The sequence below is a fragment of the Castor canadensis genome, chromosome 3, assembly GCF_047511655.1.
Source record: "Castor canadensis chromosome 3, mCasCan1.hap1v2, whole genome shotgun sequence".
Lineage (NCBI taxonomy): Eukaryota > Metazoa > Chordata > Mammalia > Rodentia > Castoridae > Castor > Castor canadensis.
Genome location: NC_133388.1, coordinates 14278685 through 14302142, shown reverse-complemented (window position 1 = coordinate 14302142; position 23458 = coordinate 14278685). Strand labels below are relative to the sequence as shown.

General features: G+C 50.4%; 1 protein-coding gene across 5 annotated transcripts in view; it reads right to left on the bottom strand.

Annotated features, from left to right (window-relative positions):
- Clmn (calmin) overlaps window positions 1–15524 on the bottom strand; it is a 94828-nt gene extending 79304 nt beyond the window's left edge. For 3 of the 5 annotated variants that reach the window (XM_020182400.2, XM_020182399.2, XM_074067214.1), the window contains exon 1: window positions 15377–15524. In XM_020182400.2, coding sequence (XP_020037989.2) covers window positions 15377–15458 — 82 coding nt within the window. In that variant the 5' untranslated portion in view covers window positions 15459–15524. Of the gene's footprint in view, window positions 1–1758; window positions 14334–15376 lie in introns of those variants that run through there. The other 2 variants (XM_074067211.1, XM_074067212.1) reach the window with 2 other exon arrangements.
- Between the last annotated feature and the right edge of the window lie 7934 nt (window positions 15525–23458).

The following is a 23458-nucleotide window of genomic DNA, read 5'->3' as shown; positions in this document are numbered from 1 at the left end:
TATCTATCTATTATCCGCTCTCCTCATTTTAACTTAATACCCCACAATCACTCAATGCTTCCTACGACATCTGCCCCAGAGGCCCTCCTTAGGGATGCTATAGCAGTCTACTGTCACTTCTGTCATTCTGTCCCAACAGTCCATGTTCCTTCCTTCTTTATTCCCAATGCCTTGGAAGGAGCCTGGCACCAGGCAGACATCAACAAACATTTATGGATGTGCTGTGGCATGAAGTCAACCCAAGAGCCAGGAGAACTCTAGCCAGTTTGACTTGAAAACAGACCATATTTTGAAAAACAAATAAAAGTTCAACTGTCTGCACCTGACACATTCAGTAATTTTCCATGAAGTCATCTGCAGGGTCATGAGTTACCACGTCACTTCTTTGGATTCTTCCCACAACTGCAGAGCACGGTTATAATGGACACGATTCATGGTACAGCTATTACATCAACTGTTGACTTTCCAAAAGCCACAGAGCTACAACTTCATGTCAAAGAGCTTTTTGAGTAAAGGCCACACGGAGCTGCCACAACCCTGTGTGGCTCCCCGTTCATTTGCATACTGTCCTTCTACTTCTCTAGTGGGCGGTTCCACTCCCAGGAGGAAATGTTCGGGTGGATTCTGATGACCACACGATTGGCATTTTGTGGACCCAATCAAGGATGCTAAACCTCCTGCCACATGTGGAGCAGCCCACTCTGAACCGTTCTGCTCTAAAACTACTTGTGTCCTCCCAGCACTTAGAAATATGCTGACCTCAAGCCAGGGAAATGGCTGTGGGGGAGAAAGAGCCCCAAAAGTCATGGACCCTGCTCCCCCTTGCCAGGCTCTCCGCCCACCAGGTTGATCAGTCACCCTCCCGAACACTGCAGCACATTCCTGCCCCTGCATCTTGGCTCACAACCCCTCACTCACCTGTATGCCATCCCTGACAAGCTCTACCTGTTTGAGTCCCCACCCAACAACATGAGGTCGTGCTGCACAGCACCTTCCCACCACTCAGCCCCAGTAATATCTCCCAAGGCAGAAGGATTCCAAGCCTCCAACAACTCACTTAGTGCTTGCCAATTACCACTATGTGGTTCCACAGAAGGATCCGAGTGTAGACATCAATCTGATGTGACACAGCACAGGACCCCCAAACATTGGGTTGTAATTCACACATTAGTAGAGCCCTTACCAAAATATTGACTACCACACTAAGAAAGGAAAGAAGAAAGGAGAGAGGGGGGAGGAAAGAAAAGAAAGAAATGTCGGTTCAAGAGGTCCTGACTTTATTGGACATTTCTGAAGTCAAATTTATGACTTCACTGAATTGTCCCAATAGCACAGGGAGGGCATTACTAAAGTCACATTACAGCTAGAAGAGACTAACATGCTATCCTACAAAGACACAATTTGACTAAAATTCAGCAGCTACCAAGGGAAGGAGCTAAAACTCAAACGCTGGCCTGGCTTTAAAATCCCTTTTTCTGCCCAGGAAGGCAGGCTATCCTTTCTCAGGTTTCATTCTTATTGATCAACCGTGTTTACTTGACAAGGGCTGCAAAATAAAAAGGCCTCATGTCAGCACTGGAGGGTCACATATTGATTTGTTCTTTACTGGAATCTCCAAAGGTTGCTTCCACCGTGCTCCTCCTTCTGGGCGACCCGACCCCTCCAACTCCCGGAAGAGCCGGTCAGGTCAGCCTGGCACACCTGATGGGGCTCTCGGGCAGTTAACCTTTCATCTCGCCATGAGAAAAACTTACTTACAAAGCTTGGCACCAGCTGAACCTCCCCCAGGCAGGTTCACAAAAGCAGGCAGGGCTCCAATGCCAGACAAAGTAGAAAGCAAACAATCCTTCAGCAGCTTGGCTCTCCACCCCGCGGTGCCCGTGGACCCCGTGTGCAGCACAGCCTGCGGCTTTAACCACAGCAACAAGCGCGTGGCAGCTCGGGCCAGCTGTGCAATCAAAAGCCCCCCTGCCAAGCTGGGAGGGCCCTGCAGTTCACAGGTGGGTGACTGGAGGCCCGGAAGGACCTGAGTGATGAGTCCAGTGGAAGAAGTTCCTGTGCTTCTGTTGCTGCAGCCCACCTGGGCCATGGGACACCAGCCACAGGTGAACCAAAGTATGTGGCTGAGAAAACAGTCATTAGTCCTTGTGACACATCTCAATTCTCCTGAGTCCACCTGTGCATCCTGCAGCAGTCAACATGGAACACAGGCAGTAGATATTGTCAGACTTCAGCCTTCAGAACCAGGGTCACCAAGCACCCACCTGCTGACTTCCTACCTGGCTGTACCCAAGACACTGGGGAAGTGGAGGGAGGGATGTCTCAGAGGAGAGGATGCAGTCATCACAGGCTCCTCATCTCAGTCCACCCTCCCATGGCTACTGCGCCTAGGCAGCACCATGTTTTTTAAGTATTTAGAAGATGAACCCTCAACACAAGGGTAGACAGCTACAAAATTCTGGGGTGGGAAGAAGATGAACCATGGAAACTGCCTGAGCAAACTCAAGAAATCTTCATCCAAAGTGACAGTAAAGAAACAAAATCAGCCAATCTACAACCCCAGCTTGCAGAGTTCAGAATTAGTGGTGGCAGGTGTCACTGGGAATGGGGTCCAGGTGTCTCTGGGAATAAGGTTGAGAAGTCACAAGAGGATTAGAGTAAAAACCAGAAACCTGTGAGCTTGGTATGGCGTGCATACCTATAACCCCAGCACTCTGGAGGCTAAGGCAGGAAGATGGTGAGTTCAAGGCCAACCTGGGCTACATAGCCAGACCCTTTGTCAAAAAGCCAAGGGCTGGGTGGCAGAGCGCTTGCCTAGCATGAACAGGCCTGGGTTTGATCCCTAGCCGTGCAAAAACAAAACAAAACCCGGGAAGCTGGATCTGAGTATCCCCTCCCCCATGTCTCCCAGCTATGTGACCGTCCCTCCTCCATCATACACAGCATTTGAAGTTTGTTCCCTAAAGGGAGTAAAACAGAAGAGGCTGGTGCAAACTATACTGAAATCAGGCACAGATTAAGTTATTTTTATGCATAAGGACATAGAAGATGACCCTCTCCATAAGCTCTCTTCCTTCTTTCAGCTCCCAAACCCCTACTCCCCAGCCCCAGCAGTCTGGTCTTGACCCTCCAGACAGAAAACTGTAAGACTCTTCCATAAGGAGTCTGACCAGCTCAGAAGAAAAGAGCTAAAGATACTGGCGCAGGGGTACCTATGAGAGGAGCTTCCAGAAAAGAAGCCTTGTCCCATGTACTCAGATCTTGCAGTACACTGTTTAGTTTCCAACCCTTAAATATGAGAAGGCAACCAAGGACTATGGGACAGCTAAAGAAAGAAATCTCTAGCATGAAAAACCTGGACCTAACAAAGGAGAGACACAGCTATGCAGAGAGAAGCAGAAGGAATCCAAAGTATACACCTCCAGCTTGTGCCAGGCACGGCTCCACCTTGTCACCTCCAGAACTCATGAAATCATCACAACTTTCAATGCAGGCATCAGCATCACACTTCCCATGTCACAATGAGGTTTCTGAAGGACAAAACTGCTAGAGAACATGCCCACAGTCATGAAAGAAAGGAAGTGACGAGCTGGGGTTCCAGCCTGGCCTTTTGGCTCCCTGCTTTGTACCACTACATGGGCTGCCTGTCAAAGTCCCAGCTCCACCATCACTGGCCTGCACTGATTGTCAGCACGTAAAAGAAGGCTTATCTATGAATAGGAGCCCCTACAAATTAAAAATCCAACGGATTAAAACATGGAATGTGAAGTTGATGAAATCTCCCAGAAAGCAGAGCAAAAAGCAAAAGGGTTAGAAAACAGGAAAGATAAGAAAATTAGAGGTTCAGTCCATAAGGACTGATATCCAAATAGAAAGAGTTCTAGAAGGTCAGAGAGAACCAAGGAACAGAAACCACAATGGAATAATCCAAGGAAATGTCCCAGATCTGAAGGACATTCTCCAGATGGAAAGATCTTACTAACTGTTCAACAAAAAGCGACAAAAAGAGGCCTACATCAAGGTAGGGCCCCTTGAAGGTTCCAGGGAACTAGGAGGTGACTAATTCTATAAGCTCCCAGAGAGAGCAGCACAGGCCACAGATGGTGGATGGTGAATGTCTTCATACTTCCTAAATGCAGCCCCAGAAGGCGAGGGAGCAAGGCCTTCAAAAATGCTACAGTAGCAATCAAGAATTAGAGAAGAATCATTTTCCCAGGTTCAAGTTCTCAGACAAGGGCGGGGACATGGCTCAAGTGGTAGAGTCCCTGCCTAGCAAGCAGGAGGCCCTGAGTTCAAACCCCAGTACCACCACCACCACCAAAAAAAAAGTTCTCAGACAATGTACCACTCAGGTAGTCCTTCTCTGGAAGGGAGTGCTCCCCTATACAAGGGACAAAGCCACCCTGGGAAGACAGGAAGCAGGAGATTCAGCCTAGCAGAGGTACAAAGGGGAAGCACAGGTGACTGTGAGCCCCAGGAGTAGGAAGGCACATGTTCAGACTGGAGGCAGGTTGAGGACCCAAACTTGCCCAAGAAGGGAGGACTGAGAGACAGAATTCACCTGGTGCTCCAAACAACCAAAGAAGACATCTAGAACAGTAAAGTGTTTGGGAACGAATTCATAAGCACATACACCATGAAGAAAAGCAACCAGATGAGTCTTAACTCCAAAGAAAACACACAACAAAACAGGAAGGGGACATGATCCTACTTTACTACTCAACAGGGCCCCAAGCAGCACAGACCTAGTAGTAACAGAGCTCATCCAATTACTGAGCTTCCCAAAACTATGATGAAAATATTGGGAAGTGGCTCAGAGTTATCCACTTTTTAGTATCCACTCAATACTAAAAAGAGGCTCAAATCCAGTTCTGCTGGAACCCACAGTCCACACTCTCTGTTTCCATATTTATGCATTCAACAGATAGGAACCGAGCACACACTGAGCCTGGGTCAGAATACCTAGTACTGGGGCTTCTGGTATACAAGGCAAACCAACAGGAAACCAGCAGCTCCAAGGACAGTCCCAAGGGCAACAGCGACCATCAATCTGTGATTCCTCATCCAATTCCTGCTGCTCCTCTTCCTTTCCTAGCCCACTCTGCTGATGTGTCACTGTCCCACACAACGTGCAGGTGGAGGCTTTATGTCTCACGTGCATTTCATGTCACTTGCTACAAGGGCTCCAGGGAGCCCAACATAGGCCATGACCCAGGGCAACATCTTGCTTTGATTTGGAAGGTATCAAATTGTTTTGTTTTAGATCAGAATCAAGCTTAAAGGCCAGGCAGGCTCTTCCCTGTGGACTTCCGTGTCCATGTCTGTATGGTGGGGATAGAACACCCTCCTCAAAAAGTTAACTTAGAACAGAGTGACACAATGGAGGGGCCCAGGCTTTATAATCTGCCATCACTATGATGAAGAGGACAGGATGTTTTCTGTGGTTGCCGCCGGTCACTTCTGCCATCATTCAAGGTTTTGGGAATTTCACCTCTTCAACCTTGTAAAATGGGGTCCCTGTCCCCCCTCTTCTCAGAGCTGACCCTGGCAATCAATCAAGAATCATCAGTCAAGAGTTTAGCCCTTGTTTTGGTTTGAGTTACCTTGTCCACAGGGGGCTAGAGCAGAACCTGTTGAGTCACTGCATCTGTCTGAGGCAGTCCAGCACCAGGGTGGCTGACCTCTTGGCCAATATCCTGGATTCCTTCTGGGTTCCAAGTCGATTACATTGTCCAGCTGGTCCCTGATGGAGCTCTGGCCAAGTCTCTCCCTTCCTCCAAAATTCAAATCCCTAGCAGCCCTCCTTTTGCTGCCTCAGCCCCAACTCCATCTTCCCAGACTTCACTCTGAACCTGGTTCTATCACTTTATTATCCCAGAAGCCTGGCACTTGTGTTCATCTCACTCAGCCTTGGTTCTGGGTGTGGATAATAATGCACACCATTGGGGCACAGCATCCTGCACTGCCTCCAACCCCATAATCACAGCAAGGCCTATAACCAAAAACAGACAGTCCCTGACTTTGTGGGTTTGAGCACAACCTGTACGGGATATTACACATATTACAACCAGCCTCAAGTTATCTTCTGTAACTGGCTGGAACTTGAGCCAGCCTGACAGTGAGGAGGCCATGCTAATGCAGGGGTTTTTTTTTTTTTTTAAACAAGCTGCCCTCTCATTGCATATTTGAGATACTACTGGGCATTTGATTGTACTACATCCTTATTTTATCAAAATAAGAAGAAATAGAAAAAAAAATGAAAGTGTGGTTATCAGTGATCACTCTGGCTTCATAAACTTCCCATGGAGGTAAGAAAGAGCATTGAAGGCTGCAGCGGGGCTGCCCAAGCTCTAAGAAGGGGGAGGGAGGTGAGGGAATAGGGCAAGGCCTAAACATACTATATGATGCCCTTCAACAAGGCTGCCACGGTGAGCAGGACTAGTGTTTCCCCGCCCCTTCCTCCCCATTCTCTGGAAATGGAAGTCCCTTATAACTTGTATGTTTAGCCTTGGACTTTCCGTCACTGATCTGATGTAACCAGAGACAGGAACTGTCTGACCCAATGTCCTAATGATGTTCTCATGTTTTCTAAACAGACTTTGATATTTCACATAAAGTGGAAAATTGTTTACCCAAAACAACCGGGACTTCAGTTGTTCTGGGTTAACAGCATTTCCCAAATTCATTGGGGAATTAGGGACTAGAACAGGGATGTTATTTTGGCCACAGCATGTCAGATTCAGAGACCACACATCCAGAGGGCATGTACTTAGAGGATGCTATGATGTCACCTCTTCCAGCTGGGGCCAAAGAGAATAGATGGACCACTGTGGCCTGATCCCCCTGCCCCCTGGTATCTGGATTCCAGGTGCAGTCTTTTGTCATCCCAGGCAGCTCTTCTCTAGACCCTCCTCTCCTGCAGCCTCCCCAGGGTCCACAGCCACACGGTGGCAGCTTTGTGGCAAGGCTCTGCACACTCAGCTCAGCTCAGCTCAGGCTCACTGCCACCACCCTGGGACTCCACCAAACACACAAGGAAACCTAAGGAATAGTCCAGGGGTGCAAATATCCCCCTGATGTCTCTTCTAGAACATTGGTACATACTCGATAGCCATAGGTTATTCACTCCTGTATAAGTTTCCAATTGCCGCAGGGGCCTACAATAGCACAAGTGTAATATCTGATGGTTTTGAAGACCAGAGGTCTGAAACAGGTTTTACAGGCACATATCAAGGGGAGAATCCACTTCCGTCTCTTTCTTGGCAATTTAGGCCACCTGCACTCCTTGGTTTGTGGCCTCTCCAGCATTGGCATCATCACTTCTCTCTGCCTCTGACCTCCTTGCCTCCCTCTTTACAAGGAAACTGTGATTAGCTGGGCCCACTCAGATAATCCGGCATCATTTCTCACATCTCCCGATCCTTCACTTAATCACATCTGCCAAGTCCCTGTCACAAAGTAAGGGAACATACTCACAGGTTTGGGGGATCAGGAAATGGACATTTGGAGACCATTGTTCAGCCTACAACAGTTCAGCAAATGGTTCTGAAGACCTCCTCTGGGTGAGGGACTAGCAGAACAGAGATGTACAAACCCACTTGGGGGGCCTTCACAGGTGGGCTCCATGGCATGAGGAGCCCCAGGGGGGCTAGGAATCCCATCCAGGAGGGTGAAGTTGGGGTCCAGGCAGGCTATTCTCAGCCTAGCCATGGTTGTTCTCTATAGGAGGGACTGTGCGAACAGTGCAGTGATAGGAAAGGGGAAAGCCTGAGGTGGGGGGACACTTGGTATACCTGGGGTTCAGTTCCCTCGAGGAACAGAAGAGGTGTCTCCACATCTGAAGCACACAGTAGAGCTTCTTCCAACACAAAGAGGTGTCTCATAGAGGATGAATGTGGCGAGAGCAAGATCTCCCACTCCAGAAATGAAACTGGCCTGGAGGTACCAGAGGCAGGGAAAACAGGTTCCGGAAGCTAACTAGGAGGACAAGCGCTATGGCAGGAAGGAAAGAGAGGCCCAGCCAGAGAGACGCTTCAGACCAGGACTGATGGATGGAGGTAAGGGAGGGGCTGAATGAAGGTATGGTCCAAGTTCACGTTCCCCCCACCATCTAACTGAGGTCACCTCTGAGTCCCTTCTCCACCTTCTGCCCCAGTTCTCAGCTAGAAGGGCTCTGAGCACTGCTTGTTAAGTATGTCATAGCACTGAGGATTAAAAATAGTCTAAAACAGGAATATAAATACTGCAAAGGCTCCAGGCTGCATGAGAACCCCCCAGGAGAGGGATGCAGGAGTGGGGCGTGACGTCACTGGAGCCCTGAAGGTCCTTCCAGTTTGACCTCAGCTCTGCGGGCACTGAAGTCGGCACTGATGGTGTCAGCATGAGCCCCAGCTTCTATAAACTCCCTGAATTCTCCTTGGCTTTTCAGCATCCTCCAGGGCTCTGAACCATAACCCCCCCCCAAACCAGCAGATCCCAGTGCTCAAAAAGGGCAAAAACCCAAGGGCAATGTCCACAGCAAGGGAAACTGGGAGCCCTCCTGTTCTTCCTGCCCTTGCCTTTCCCTTTGGACCAGGCTTCAAGGGGGCAAGCCCAACTCTAGCAGGTACACAGCACACCCCAGTAAGACAGCCAGCCCTGACGATAAGGCTGGGCCATTTCACACACAAGCATTCTTTGCTGTTGTCCCCACGCATGTCCTCCTTGTCACATGCCCCGAGTGTCGGTTTTGAAAACATAGTCCTATCCTACAGGAAGTCCTCCAGATTGCCACAGCACTTGATGAAACACAAGCACTCCAACTTCCTGCTCCTTGGGGAGGCCTGGCCTGGTCCCCCACCTGCAGGTGCACCGTGTCCCATAGGTGTTGGGATGATCAGAGCCTCGCTCAGGCTTTCTTCTGGATGGATTCCGATGTGATGAGCCACAGCAGTGAAAGCGGACATGTGGTTAGCAGGTGGCAGTAGTTCAAAGCCAACACCTCAGTTTAGAGACCTAAGGCATCTTGGGATGGCCTCCATCCTGGGCCACTTCCAAGACAGAGCAATTGACCTGGTAAAGACATTTATCCAACTAAAGGTCATGGCGGCACCAAAATTAAACACGTACAACACACAAACCCCAAAACGCACACACATACAACCTTTTCCTCTTGCTGAGAATATTTCTCCATTTCCCTGTCTTTCCTCTTTTTCTGCACAGGGACAAGTAGTAAATATTTTTATTTTTGTCGGTACTTTTGTCTCCAAATATGCAAATGAATAGGTGTGGCTCTGTTTCAATAAAACTTTATTTACAAAGATGGACAACAGGCCAAATTTAGCCTGTGGTCTTAAGTTTATGAGTTCCTACTCTGACAGGAGAAAATTAATAAAAGAAAATGAAACAAACAAACAAGAAGAAAAACTGTCAGATTCCTTAAAGATGCTTCTAATTCCTTCCGTGAGTGACACAACCTATCACTATTACAGAAAAAAAAAAAAAGAGGCACTAAGAGGAGAAATGAAAAGAGGTTTCTATGGGAACAGGAAGTTCACTTTTAATGGTTCAACCACTAAATAGACAATTACTTTATTTTTCTCCCTTCCCTTCACACACAAGGCAGGCGTGACCTATGGCTTGTTGGGCAGGAGGACTTTGCTCAGAGCTTCCCCTGTTTCAACCAAAAATGAAATGCCAGAGTGTTCCACAGGTCAGGGAGGGCAGTTCATGAAAGCAGGGCCTCTTGGGCAAAAGGCCAATTCTCTAGAACAGCCGATCTGGTCCGATGGCTGCCGCCCCCAAGAGACTGCGTGGCTGGCAGGCAGATCAGATGGAGCCAAGGCCATGCACTGTGGCTATTCTCTGGTGAAACCTCTTCCTAAGTCTGCTGCCAACTGGACAAAGGACTTCCATCTCACTACCCACAAGGCCGTTTGCAAGATGGGCTTCTGTTTTCCCTGGCCCCTGAGCGCTCTTGTCCTTTGGTACACATGTAGTCAGGAGCCCCTGGTGATGGGCAGGTCACAAAACTTCCCTGGGCACTTTTACTCCACCCAACCAAGGACAACCTGAGAATGTGTGTCACTGACCTACGTGTGCTTTTTGAACAGGCCTGTGAACCGTGGGGTTTTGCACAGGACCCTGGGTACAAGTGCGTCTCCGACACTTGACAGTGAGAGGGATCCAGGAATGCACTCATCGGTGTTTAGCAGAGCCCAGAGGCACAACAGCCGCCCACACACACACGTGGCTCTGTCCAGAGACTGGAATACAGATGGCTTCAGACAGGCACATTCTGCCCAGGTCCTTATACCACCTTCCCAGAGACAGATTTGAGCCTCTGATGATCCAACGTCCACCTTTCAGATGAGGAATTAGTGAAAGAGGCTCCCTAAGATCCTACAGTGAGTGAGCAACACCACCAGGCCCCAGGCTCTGGCCTTCGGTCTCCCAGTCTGGGCTGGGGATTCCTCAACTGTACAGTGCTCCCCTGGAAAAGCCCCCAAGAAAAATCTGCACTAGATCCAGCTGTTAACCTGCCTTTAACTCTAAATCCAAGTTAACCAGAGCTCGCGGCCTGACCCCAGCCACAGTCAGGAACAGTCACATGGTGATTCATCCTTGGAGACCAAGTGCATGGCCTGAGGGCCAGTGTCCTCGCAGGCAAAAAAACCCTTGCATCTGATTTTCTTCTGCTTTTCAAACAGAACCCTGCAGTGCACTCACTGTGTCAAGAGCCAAAGGAATGAGGCTGAGAGGTCGCTCCTCGGCATCTCCCCTTCTCTAGCCTGGTTCCCTGCTGCATGCACAGAAGGTCCAGTGATGGAGAAATGAGGATCTGGGTGGTGAGGGCTCTGGGGGTCAGGGGTGGTGGGTGGCTGTGTGGGAAGGATGGTGTGGCACCCAGAGCTAGACCACAGATGCCTCAAGCACTGAGCCAGTGCAACCCAAGCTTCCTCCCATTGCGGTACCCACAGGCTATAGTGCTATTGGTCCTGGGTGGACCGAGCAGTTACTCACTTCCCAGTCTGCCCCTAGCCCAAAGGTTGGGAAGCTCTCCGTAGAAACCCACTGAAGGTTTTAACAGTGACATGTTTGGGTAGCCAGTGCAGAGGAACTGCAGTAGGTGAAGCAAGGCCCAGTCTAAAGAAGTCGCTGCAAAGTCTGAGCAGGCATGGGTGAGCCAGCACAAGACAGTCAGTGTCTGGACCTGGGCCAGTGCAGTGAAAGGAGGAAGTGGTGACATGAGCAGGTGGTGATATATCCAGAACACTTAGGCAACTATCCTCCCTCAGAGCCTGCCTTCAGGTCAAACCAGACTCCGTTCCATTTTGTGCTATGCAATGAAGACTCTATAGGGTCAAGTTTGTGGTCTGTCTTCAAAATCCAGATCCGATGCCCCCTCATCTGGGAGAACCTCAAGGCTTTCAGTGTGGTTAACAGCACCTTTACCTATACACCCATGGCACATGACTCAGGATGGTTACGGTGAGTCTCATCTGAGGTCAAATCCCAGCTCCACTTACAAGTCACATGACCGTGAGTAGCGCTGTCTGAATTGAGACTACACCACTTATGGAGAATAGCCAGCAAGGTCCAGACAGCAGCAGTGGTGCACCCCACGGGCCCCAAGCAGCAATGGTGAGAGCCTCTTGTTTGCTCAGTCTCCTCTAAGTCAAGCCCCTCCAACATGCCAGATCCAGGTCAAGTCACTCTGGGTCAGAAACTATAGCAGCAAACGCCAAAAGCACCAAAATACCAGGAAAGAGTCTGAAACCAAGCAGAACTCTGTGTTGCTAGCATCAGAGAATCTGAGCCCAGTCTGGCCAGATGTCCATAACAGTTTCACACACTCTTTAAGGCAGAGACTAGAACCAGCTTTTTCACTCCCCAGTGTCAGCTTGGCACGTTTGTGACACTCAACAGAGCAGGGCTGTGGATTTGAAGGGTGGTTGAGGCTCCCCTACGAACAGGAGCATCTTCCAAATCCTGGCGAGACCTCCCTTGCTGCCCAGAGTGGCCACTCGGCTGATCACCAAGGCAGAGAGGGAGGGGGACAGCCAAGCACTCTTGTCCTCAGAAGGAGACTAGAGCCCTCTTAGTCCATAGCCCGTAGAGAACTAAGGTGCAGACCCATTAACCAGCCTCCTTTACACCACGTGGTTCCAAGGAAGAGGAGGCCACCAGATTGGCAATACCCTAAAATTCTCCTCTCCAAAAAGGTCATTAGCCTGGGCCACCCCCGTTTCCTTGCAAGGGGCCCTGTGAGGGTAGCACAGTATCCATCGTGCCCAGAGAGACATCAAGATCTACAAGAGCACCCTTGTTTACAGACATCTTCTTTTTTTCTTTTTTTGCATTAGTGGGGATTGAACTTAGGGCCTCATGCTTGCTATGCAAGTGCTCTAACCCTTGAGCCACTCCACCAGCACAGCCGCACATGTGCATATGTCTGAGAACGCCATCTTCTTCACTGTGCGGGTGGTATAGGCAGTTCAGGGGAGAGATAAAACAAGCAGAGGCGAACATACCTTCAAGTCAACGTAACATGCAAACACAGACGATAGAAAGCTACAGATCTGTTACTCAACTGTCCTCTGAAATGCAATGTACCAGAGGCCTCACCTCAGGCTGCCTCATCACTGACCACGCCATGCCAGGAGCAAGACAGAGTCCAGTCAGGGCTGACTGACGGACCCTAGCAGCAGTGGCTGCCCGTACTCAAGAGGCCAGGAGCCCTTGGTTCCTGTGATGGTAGACCCTGACCTCCCACAGTACCCAGCTTCCATCACCATAACTCCATGCCACCTGTGCTATGAATGGACACAGAGCTCATAAAGCAGTCCCTGGGCCAGGTTCCACCTGCCTCCCCTGACCACAGCCCACGAGCTCAGAACAAGGCCACTGCCATATGATCACCCAGACACATCCGGGCGGCTGGCATCCACCAGCTGGTTTTGCAAATGCTCTGAGCTCAGCACAGGGAGCCTTCTGGACTTGGACCTTTAGTTGGAACTGCCTGAGTGCCACCGAGGCAAAAAGAGAACATGTCTGTTAAGCATCCAGACAACAGACAGGGAAACCAAAGAGGAAATCAAAAGAAGACACACTCCTGCCCCCAACTGCACTTCTAGCCTCTTCTCAGCAATGCTAGGCAAGCAAGCAAACCCCAACTTTGAACTCCTAGAGCAAATGTCCCCAAAAACACAATGGTTTGCTTCATTAGTGACAGACCCAAGCCCCCAAGTTCCCTCAACTGACAGGTAAACACTCTACTGTTGGTTCATCCACACAGTGGAATAATACTCAGTAATGAAAAGGAACTGCTATCTGTGAAAAACATGCAAACATCACACTAACCTAACACTGACCAAAAACGGCCAGATCAGAAAATGGCACACTGCAAGATTCAATTTCATATCAGATTGCAGAGGCAAAACGATCATGGGCAAAGCAAAGATCAGAACAGAGGTTACCCAGAGGGGGCGAGGGCAGGGATGTTACTGCCTGGGAAGGAAGACAAGGCAACCACCTATGGTACTGGAATCCCACGTCTTGGTGGCGGTTACATGGCATACCCATGGGTGTTCCCATAACTAAGAACTTGTTGAGCTTATACTTTAGTGTACAATACATCCGTAAGATTCAGAATACATCTATCCATAAATTACAAGTTTAGTTTTTAAGGTAAAGCCCATTGGTGCTCAAATTATAACTGACATTTGCCTAAAAGTGAGGTCAGTTCACAGGAGCTCACTCATAAACTCCTAGCCGAGCTTCAGAACCCATCTCAAATTGTCCCCGTTGCCTGTAGCCTTCTCTCTTTCTTAGGCTAAAGGCTCAGATTGCCAAGTGCCCCTTCCTTCACAGTTGATCTCTAAACTGGAAGCTGATCCTGGAGGAATGCAGGAATTGTTGCATCAAGCCTCTGATAGTATGTGCTCATTAATTGATAAGTGATTGCCTGAGACAGAAAGACAGACAGACACACACACACACACACACACACACACACACACACACACACACCCTGACAACCCAAATTAAATGCTATCTCAGCAAAAGATATCAGTACCCACCCCAAATAGGATATAGGTTCTTTTCAGTCACCAGAACCTAGGCATTCAGTATGGAAAGAGATCAATTCAACCTGTTCAACCCAACCCTCCTCCTTCACATGAATCAAGGCAGGAAGAGGGCAAACTCAGTCCCCAGTGCCCACCCCAGAAGGCTCCCTGCTCCTTTCCAGGTCACCTCTGCCTGCACTGTCCTTGCCCAACCCCAGGCAAAGCAGGGCCACGTGAGCTCCTAGAAAACACTGTATCAGGTGTAATGTTTAAACTCACTGTTCCTGCCACCCCCCACCCACCCAGGCTGCTCCCTGAGACTCCCTGCCCTCTAGCAGCAATGTCACCTGCTGGGGAGGGGTCCCACAGCCCCAGGCCTCCTGGCTCTATCCCAGCAGCCTCAACCTTGAACTCTCTGGAGAGTTCATCCCTGCAGGGGATGCAGCTAAAGAAACTTCACCTGCGCAGGTGAAGACAGACCGGAAGTGGTTCTCCGTCCAGTTCTGCAAAGTCCACACAGGAAAAGAGAGGGCTGGGAATGTACTCCACAAAGACCAGCGATCACGGGTGGGTGACTTTTTCCTTCAAATATGTTTGTGCTTGCTAAGTTTCCACACTGAATAAATTCTTTTGAAAGAAAGGCACACTTCTAGTCCTTGTCAAACATACTGGCCACGGGTTTCTATTTCACCTTGTCTCAGCAACCTCAAGGCTCAGGCTTTGGTCCCAACTCCCCGCCCAGGCGGTTAGGCGTGGGTGGGGTGGAAGAGGTCTCACTCTGACCCTCAGCTCTGCTACTCCAGCAGAGCCTGCGGGGTGGGGCGGCTCCCGGAGGAAAGTGGCGGGCCTGGATCGGCCACCCACCAGACCCCTCTGCCCCTGGACCCCTCTCTCCAGCTCACCGCCCCCCCCCACACACACACTCAATGTCCCTATCCTCAGGGCACTTAGGAAGTGCGGGAACTCCCACGCGCACACTCAGAAGTAGTTGCACTTCTCCCCTCCCTGACCTGGGCCACCGCCCCCAAGAGCCCACGTACAAACTTCTCCAAACTCGCAGCGGTGCTGGAGGGAGGTGGCGACGTCCCTCTACTGGAAATGGGGAACACACACACACACACGTGCGCCCCACCCCCTGGGCCACTGCGAATCGGGCCCGGGTCGGCAGCCCTGGGCTTGGGCGCGGGTGTCCAGCCCCGGGTCCCGGATCCAGCCGCAGCCCCAGCCCCCACCGAGTCCCGCGGCCGAGCGCGGTGGGGACGGCGCGGGGACCGCGCGGCGGGAGTTGCCGAGCGTCGGGGCGCGCTCACTCGGGGCCGCCGCGTTACCTTGAAGGTTCTGGACTCGGATGTCGCTGATCTGCCCGATGAGCTCCTCGCGCTGGAACCAGTCCCATTCCTGCGCAGCCATGAAGCGCGCGCGGGCGGCGGGCCGGGGCGCCGGGCGGAGAGCGGGCGCGGGAGCGGCTCGCACCCGGCGAGGGCGCCGCGGAGCCGGGCGGGCGGGGCGGCGGCGCGGTCGGGCCGCCCCCGCCGCGGGCGGGCGGGCAGCAGCGGGGCGGGCGCGGGCGGCGGTGCGGGGCGCCCGGCTCGCGCTCACTGCCCCATCCGGGGGCGGGGGCCCCTGGGGCCGAGGGAGGGGAGGGGCGGGGCGGGGAGGAGGCTGGACTCGCAGCTGTCTTTTTTTTTTTTTCCCCCCGGGGTGTGTGTTGGTTGGATTGTTGGGTTGCAAATGGGTGGTGATGAGGCGCGGGGTCCCAGCCCCCAGATTGTGATGTCTCAGGGCGCGGTGGACTGGGTGACGCAAGCCGGGCGTGCGCCTTCGTGGGTCCCAGCACCTGGTCAAGGAGGTCTGGCCCTCCCGTCCCTGCCTCCTCACCCCTTCTGTCGCGGGTACGACCCCTGCACCTCTCACCGCAAAAGCAGCCCCCTCCGAGGCAGGGGGCCCAGGCCCTGCCCATCCCTGACCCCTGGAGACCCCGATAGTGGCAGTGTCCTGGGTGGAGCGAAGTAGTATGGGGATGGAGTCCAGAGAGTCTCTACCGTGGGGAAGAAAGGCCTCTTCCCTTGGTTTAGATTAGAGGCCACTTCCTGTTCAGAGATGTGACCCAGGATCCCGCAGAAGCTAGAAACAGCCCACTTTCCAGATGCTGGGGTGCCCAAGGGATGCTGGCCACTGAGTGTCCACCTGACCCTCTGAGGCTACACTCTAAAATGTAAGACAGGCCTTGCTACCTCCCCTACCTCCCTTCCCCCACCCCTCCTTTAGCTTGAGAATTCCTGGATCTTATCTTGTTAGGGGCCCACTCTGAACCTCACTGACAGTTCTTTATTAGTTGAACAGCAGAGTGAGGCCCTGGAGTGGGGGAATTTGCCCAAGGCTGGGGAATGAATTAGGGGCAAGAGGTCCACCCTCCCCCCCCCCGCCAAAGGAAGTGCTTGGGCCATTTCTGATACAAATGACTTTGAACATGGAGTATTCCTAGAGAAACAAAGTAGGTTGGATGCGCTGAGCATTCACTCACCTGCTGGTGTTTGGCTATTGGAATCCCAGAAGCCCAGCTACTGTAATGCAGAAGCAAGGATATAGACCTCCAGTGGTGGAATGCTCACAGGCCTGATCCTTGAAGCAGGCCTTGAAGGAGAGTGGGATGCCCCCAGGACATCCATCTGAGGAGTAGAGATTAAAGTGAACTGCAATAAGGAGACAAACGACTTGGGGTAAGGAACTGGGCAGAGAAGGGGCCAGCAGAGGTCCCTCGGACTGATCTTGGAGCTGAGCCCGAAGGAGAGAGCCTCCCTGGGGCTAGGGGTCAGCTCAGGAGTATAGGCCTGGGGAGTTTGAGTGTAGGCCCGGTGGAGTTCATGGGTGCCTGAGCTCCAACCAGGGGTTTGAGGCTCTATCACTCTTGATCACTCTTGATTCATCCAGTGGTCATTGCACATCCCAGGGAGCAAGTTTGTTTCTGCCACCCACACAGCCAGGGCAGTGGTAGCCAGGCATCACCTAATTTTGCCTATCTGCTAGCCATCTCCCAGTCTTTACACTTCATTTTATTTTTTGTAATTGCTGTGGGCTGAAATTGGACTGAAAATCATTTTCTTCACAAAGTAGACAGCTGAATCAGCTTCCTCTCCATAAGGAGGGTGGCAGAGAAGTTGGCGTAAAACAGTGTGTGATGTGAATGCAACTTCAGGGACAGACGTTCGTCGTTGACACAAAGATGACTGCTCTCAGGAGGGGAAGGCTGCATCATTCAGGGAGGGTGGGACCAATATCACCATTGATTGAGCACCAGCTGTGTACCCATATGTTGGACCCTCAGCCTGAAGAACTGCTTTTCTTTGTGTCAAAATGGTGCTTTTCAAAATGACCTGAGAACCAGCCCTGATTGTGAGGCTGGTCTCTAGAGGGTACTGTAATATTCATTGAACTAATGTGTGTATGTCAGTGCCCTCCCCTTCAGGCTCTCTGAGCTCCTCAAGGACACCCAAGGTCACCAAGGATCGACTGGTCCGCGTGCCATGTCCTCACCTGTCAATCCTAGCTCTCCTCTTTTTGATTCAGTGATGTGAGCTGCTACAAGTCCTGGTCACACCCACTGCTGTGGTTTTGATGTGGTTTGTCCCGTAGGGATTTGAGTTCTGGAAGGGGGATCATCAGAATCACCATTGAGAGGCAGTGCCTTAAGAGGTGGAGCCTGGTGGAAGATCTTAGGTCTAATGTTCCCCTGAAAAGAGATTAAGATAGTTCTCAGGGACCCTGGTTGTCCTCACCAGAGTGAGTTATAAAGAGCAAGTGGCCTGGGGATTAGTTCAGTAGCATATGCAAAGCCCTGAGTTCGATACCCAGCACTGAAAAATAAATAAAAATATAAGATAAAAAGAAAATGAGCAAGGCTCTCTGGCTTCCTGGCTCACATGAAATTGCTCTCTCCATGATAATGACATCCACCATGAGGGAATGCAGCCAGGGGACCCTCACTAGAACTGGTGCCATGCTACTTGGACTTCCAGCCTCGAAAAAGTATGAGCTAAATAAATCCCTTTTCTTTATAAGTTATCTAACTCCAGTTATTTAGTTATAGTAACAGAAAATGGACTAACACACCTGATCACCTCCACACCTCTGCTTAATTTGTCCCCTTTGAAACACGGTCCCCTGCACACACCTTCACCCAGCACATTCCTCCTTCATCATTCCCACCTCCAGAGAATCTTCTGCAACGCCCTGTGCCAGCTGAGTGCCTGTCTGGTACCATTGCCACAGTATTTGATCCAGTCTCATAAACTCTGCTGTCCCATGTCTACCTTGCATCATAGCTGTGTTTACTTGATAGTTTTCCCCCAATAAAAATGAAGTCCTTGAGAACAAGGCTGTGCCTTATTCATTTCTCGATCTGTGCACTGAGCAAGGTGCCTGGTTCAGAAAAGGTCTCAGTCGGAACAAATGAATGGGTGGATGACTCTTACCATAGGCCTGAGCTGAGAATGCAGGGCTCCAAATCACCACCTGTTGACCCTCACGTTCCAAGCCTAAGTAAACTTCTGGGAGGTGATCAAGAAATGTTTGCATATTGCAGCTCATGCTGTCAGGACGACAAAAGCCAAGGTGTGCGGTGTCCCTTCCTAGGGCTGTGCATAGCCTCCTGGGGCGGGTGTGGGATTTCTGAAGGGAGCTGGGTTTGGTGGCTTGCATGAATGAACAGTACTCCTTTTCTTCTACACTTTTTTCAGAGGGAGGAAAAAGTACTCTGTCTGAAGGCTTGGCTTCCTGGGACTTTCCAGAAAGTGACTTTATAGAACTTTCCCAATTCTTCTAGAATCCTTGTCAATGTTTAAAAGTACGGTCGCAGTGACCTTGTGAGGCCAAGGAGGCAGGGACCATTCCTAGATGGGTCTTAAGTCTGCTAAGTAACTTGCCCAAGGTCCCAAGCTGAATTACTCATCCTGTAGCCCTCACTGCCCACCCAAAGGTCTCCCCAGAGTGACTCTGGATCAGACTGACACTTAGCAATGCAGCATTAGTCATATGTATTAGGCATGCTTGTATGATAATTTTCAAAAGTCTTATGTCCATTAAAATCGTAGTGCTCATCACATTAAAAACCTTTAGAAACCTGGTATTATGGCACATGCCTGTAATACCAGAACTCAAAAGACTGAAACAGGAGGATCATGAGTTCAAGGCCAGCCAAGTCTACATAGCAAGACCCTGTTACAAGAAAAATTTAAAAATCTTTAGGAACTTCAAATGATGTCCAGTTAAGAGATGATGATAGGGCTAGGCACAGTGGCTCATGCCTATAATCCCAGCTACTCAGGAGGCAGAGATCAGCTGTAGGTTCAAGGCCAGCTATCTCTCAATCCATAAACTGGGTGTGGTGGCACACACCTGGGATCCCAGCTATGAAGGAGGCCATAGGTAGAAGGAACGTGGTCTGAAGCCACCCAAGGAAAAAATGTGAGACCCTACCTAAAAAATAACTAAAGCAAAACAGGGCTGGGTTGTGGCCCAAGTGGTAGAACACCTGCCTAGCAAGCACAAGACCCTGAGTTCAAACCCAGTACCACCAAAAAAAAAGTTACAGTAGATCCTAGAGAGGTTGGCCACTGACTATTCTTCAACTAGACCAAAAACATTTCTTGGGTGGGGGATCTTCATTATGAGGTCACCTGTCAGTACTGTGGCATAAAGACCCTGGCCTCATTTACTCAAACACTGGTTGACTGTCTATCCAGGCCTGCTTCTGTGCTTAGACCCCCCCCAACTGTGAAGGAGCTCTCCATAGTGTGACCTGGCCCCTGAGTTTGGACTTTGTCATAAGCACAGTGAGGAGCTTAAACAGGGCTCAGATTGTCCCTTTAGTTTTGGTGTGGGAAAAGTTTCAAAGATGTGAGGCAGGATTTTGGGAGACCCAACAGGTCTCAGTGCTCAGGTATGACAGGTAGTGACCTACACCAGCAGAGGCCATTGAGGTAGGGTTTCCAGCTGTTCATATGGTGGCAGGAGGCTGGCTGAGAAGCTCTGTAGCACTCTACACTTCTGCTTCCAGGACTCTCTCCCTAAGTTAGCCTGCCTCACACCCACAATGTTATTCAGTGTTCTATGACTATAACAAGTACCTGAGTGAAATCAACTCATAAAGAGAAAAGGTTGCCTTTGGCTCAGGTTGGCTTTGGCTCAGGTTGGCTTTGAGGCCTATTGTTCTGGGTAAGACAGGAGTGCTTGGTGAGCAGAACCACTCACCTCATGGCCAGGAAGTAAGAGAGGAAGGAAGGAGCCTAGGCCCCTAAATCCCTTCAAGGTTCATCCCCAAAAACCTAAGTACCTCTCACTAGGCCCCACCTCCTAAAGGCTCCATGACCTCCTAATGGCGCACACTGGAGACTAAGCCTTTACCAGCGTGGACCTTTGGGGAAGCTCTCACTTTACTCCAAACCCCTGAGGAGTGCCTTGAAAAAGGGCTCACTATTCCTCTCCCATCACCAGAGCCCAGTACCATGCCAGGCACGTATAGGTGCTCAGTAAATGTTAGTTGCATGCTTGAATAAGCAAATTACATTTAAGCTTTATCAAGTAAGTGGTAACTCCTGATTCTCACTGAGTCTGGGTCTGCTCTGTGCCTTAAGGATGTTGGCTATCAGCCTGTCTGCTGATATTTTTCATGCTTATCTTTCCCTCCCACTTGGCACCTTCCCCCAGGGATCCTGTGACATGACCCCATGGCGGTGACAGACACACACTCCTGGGGCAGGCTGAAGATGGAGGAGGTAGAGAGTAGTGCACATAGAGTTCAAGTTGTAGTTCTGTTTAGCTACTTATAGCTATGTGACTGACCTCAGACAAGTTCTTGACATCTTTGGACCTCTGTGCTCTCAACTGTGAAATGGGGCGGGACTGTGTGAGATCAGAGCTATGTATATAGAGACAAGAGGCTGCAATAGGATTCTTCAGTAAAATTGTAGATCTTTTCCACAGCACAGATAAAGCACAGGAGGTTATGATGTGCCTGATTTATGTATTCTCTGAGACTTTATTAATTTTTTTTGGTGTGTGGAGGTGTTGGTGGGTGGTTAAAAAAAGTCATGCTTCCATAAGTAGACAGCACTGGATGGCCCAATTTCTACAAATAAAACCTTTCATTTCTCCCAGGTTCAAATCTCAAAGGCTGCTTCCCTGGAGACAGGTTGGCTAATTTGGGGTTTTTTTTTTTTAGATATTAGAACTCCATTTAAAGAGTGCACATTTTCAAGGGAAGTAAATGATCCCCCCCCATAAAGAGTGGCAGTGTAAAGGTATGGGAGAAATATGGCAGACAGAAAACACCTATGTGAGGTGTTGGCACCAACACTGCAGAAATATATACATATATATTTAACATTTTGAAATCAAAAGCAAACTTGGTTCGGATAATCCCAGGAAGAATGGTTTAAAAGTCAGAGCACAGTACAAATAAAATTTCTGGCCTGTCTCCCAAGCTGACATTCTGGGCACAGGCAATTCAAGTCCCACAGTTTTATTGTGAACCTATTTATCTACCAGCTGTGCTGGCATTCAGACCTCCCCGTGTCCCAGGGATGGCCTCAGGTGTTTGTACTTATTGTCTCATCCTCCCACAGCCCTTCGAAACAAGTCCTATTATAATCCTCATTTTAATGATGAGAAAACTAAGGACACAATGTTGAGCAGTGTCCCCAAGGTCACAGAAGCCAAGAAGAGGCTGGAGCGCAGATATGGTGTGGAAAGTCTTGAGCTTTTTGCTTCATGTCAGCAGCCACTGTTCAAATCAGAGCCTCACTGGGAAATGCTCTTGTCAGCCGGTCAACAAGAGCACCAGGCAAGTTCACCATTCCAGGTCAGGAGCAAAGGCCTCCGCACAGCCCTCTGCAAGGTGGTCTCCGCTCCTGACCCCTGATGGCCACACAGTTTTGTGAAAAACAAACAAAACCTCCGTGTGGCTGAGTGCTGGAAAGGAGGACAGCAGTGCACTGTTTAACACCCAGGTACGGGGTACATTCTGGTGGGTGTGTGATCGGACTATTTTGTCATTGTGTGTACTTACACTGACTAAGGCAGCTGTGACATCACCCAGCAATAGAATCATTATACTTCAGTTTGTTGCTGATCAAATCGTCGTTATATAGCTCGTGACTGTAATATTGCATGGCGTCAAATGTATTTGCTTGTAGATTCCCAAGGGGAAAAGAGCAAAGCCATTATCCAGGTCAGCAGCCAGCCCCGTGCATTTGACATCATGAAGCCCTCCTTGACCCATCTGTGGGCACACAGTGATGCCCCATCAGCCTCTCCCTCCTACATTTAGACACTGCTCCTCAGAGCTGGAAGCAGGCTCCTTTCCCTTTCCTTGGATCTGGGCTGCGCTCAGTGGCTTGCTTGACAAAGAGACTATGGCAGCTGTCGTGTTTCTGGACCTTTGGGGCTTGGTCATTAGAAGCCTTGCAGCTTCTGTCCTGGCCTCCTGCTCTGGGCAAAGGCAGATATCATTCATCCAATCAGCTGAGACTGTGTTCAGAAGCCCGGCTCTGCCTATGAGGTGGAGTGGGTAGGAGGGACAAAGCCACGCTCCATGAGCCCAGCTGCTGCAGCCACCCCTGCTCGGAGCTAGGCAGACAAGTGAGAAGCCATCTTGGGCCAGAATTCGTGTTCAGCCCAGCTGAACTTTGGGATGGATACAGCCCCAACAATCACCTAACTACAACTATACAAGAGACCCCCAAAAGTGTGGGAGAGCAGGTGGGAAGCTGGCAGGGGTGGGAAGGCATAAGGAGGGCAGGAGTGACAGCGGAGACACTGGCACCAATTCGGAGCCCTGGACTGCCCTGCTGAGTTTGCTGTGTGACCTGGGAAGTCCTTCCTCTTCCCCTGAGATGGGGCTCATTTCTTTTCTACTGAAATTGTCTTTTTTTTTTTTTTTTTGGCAGAACTGGGGTTTGAACTCATGGCTTCACACTTGCAAAGCAGGTGCTCTACCACTTGAGCCACACCTCCAGTTCTCATCTCTTTTCTAAACAAGACATTCCATGGAGATAAGGCCACTCCCTGCCCATAGGAATATTGCCTGCCTTGGGGCCCAGTCATTCCAGAAAGCCCTCAGCAGCCAGGAGAAGGCGGTCTCTTTATCAGGCCTGTTAGCTGCCCTCTGTCCACCATGGCACAGAGACAGACTCCTGAGTCCACACCCACGAGGGGGGATTCAGCGTGTCCCACCTCCCAGCTGCAGGGCCTCTTTCAGCTCCCCCAACCAGAGAAGCCACTCCTCAGAGAGAGCACAGAACTCCTCCCTTCAGGGACAACGGCCCACTGTGATGTGGTGACTATTGGGTCAGACTGACCTGTGCCACATCTCAGCTCCACCTCTCTTGGCGAGATATGGAGGGACTGTGGAC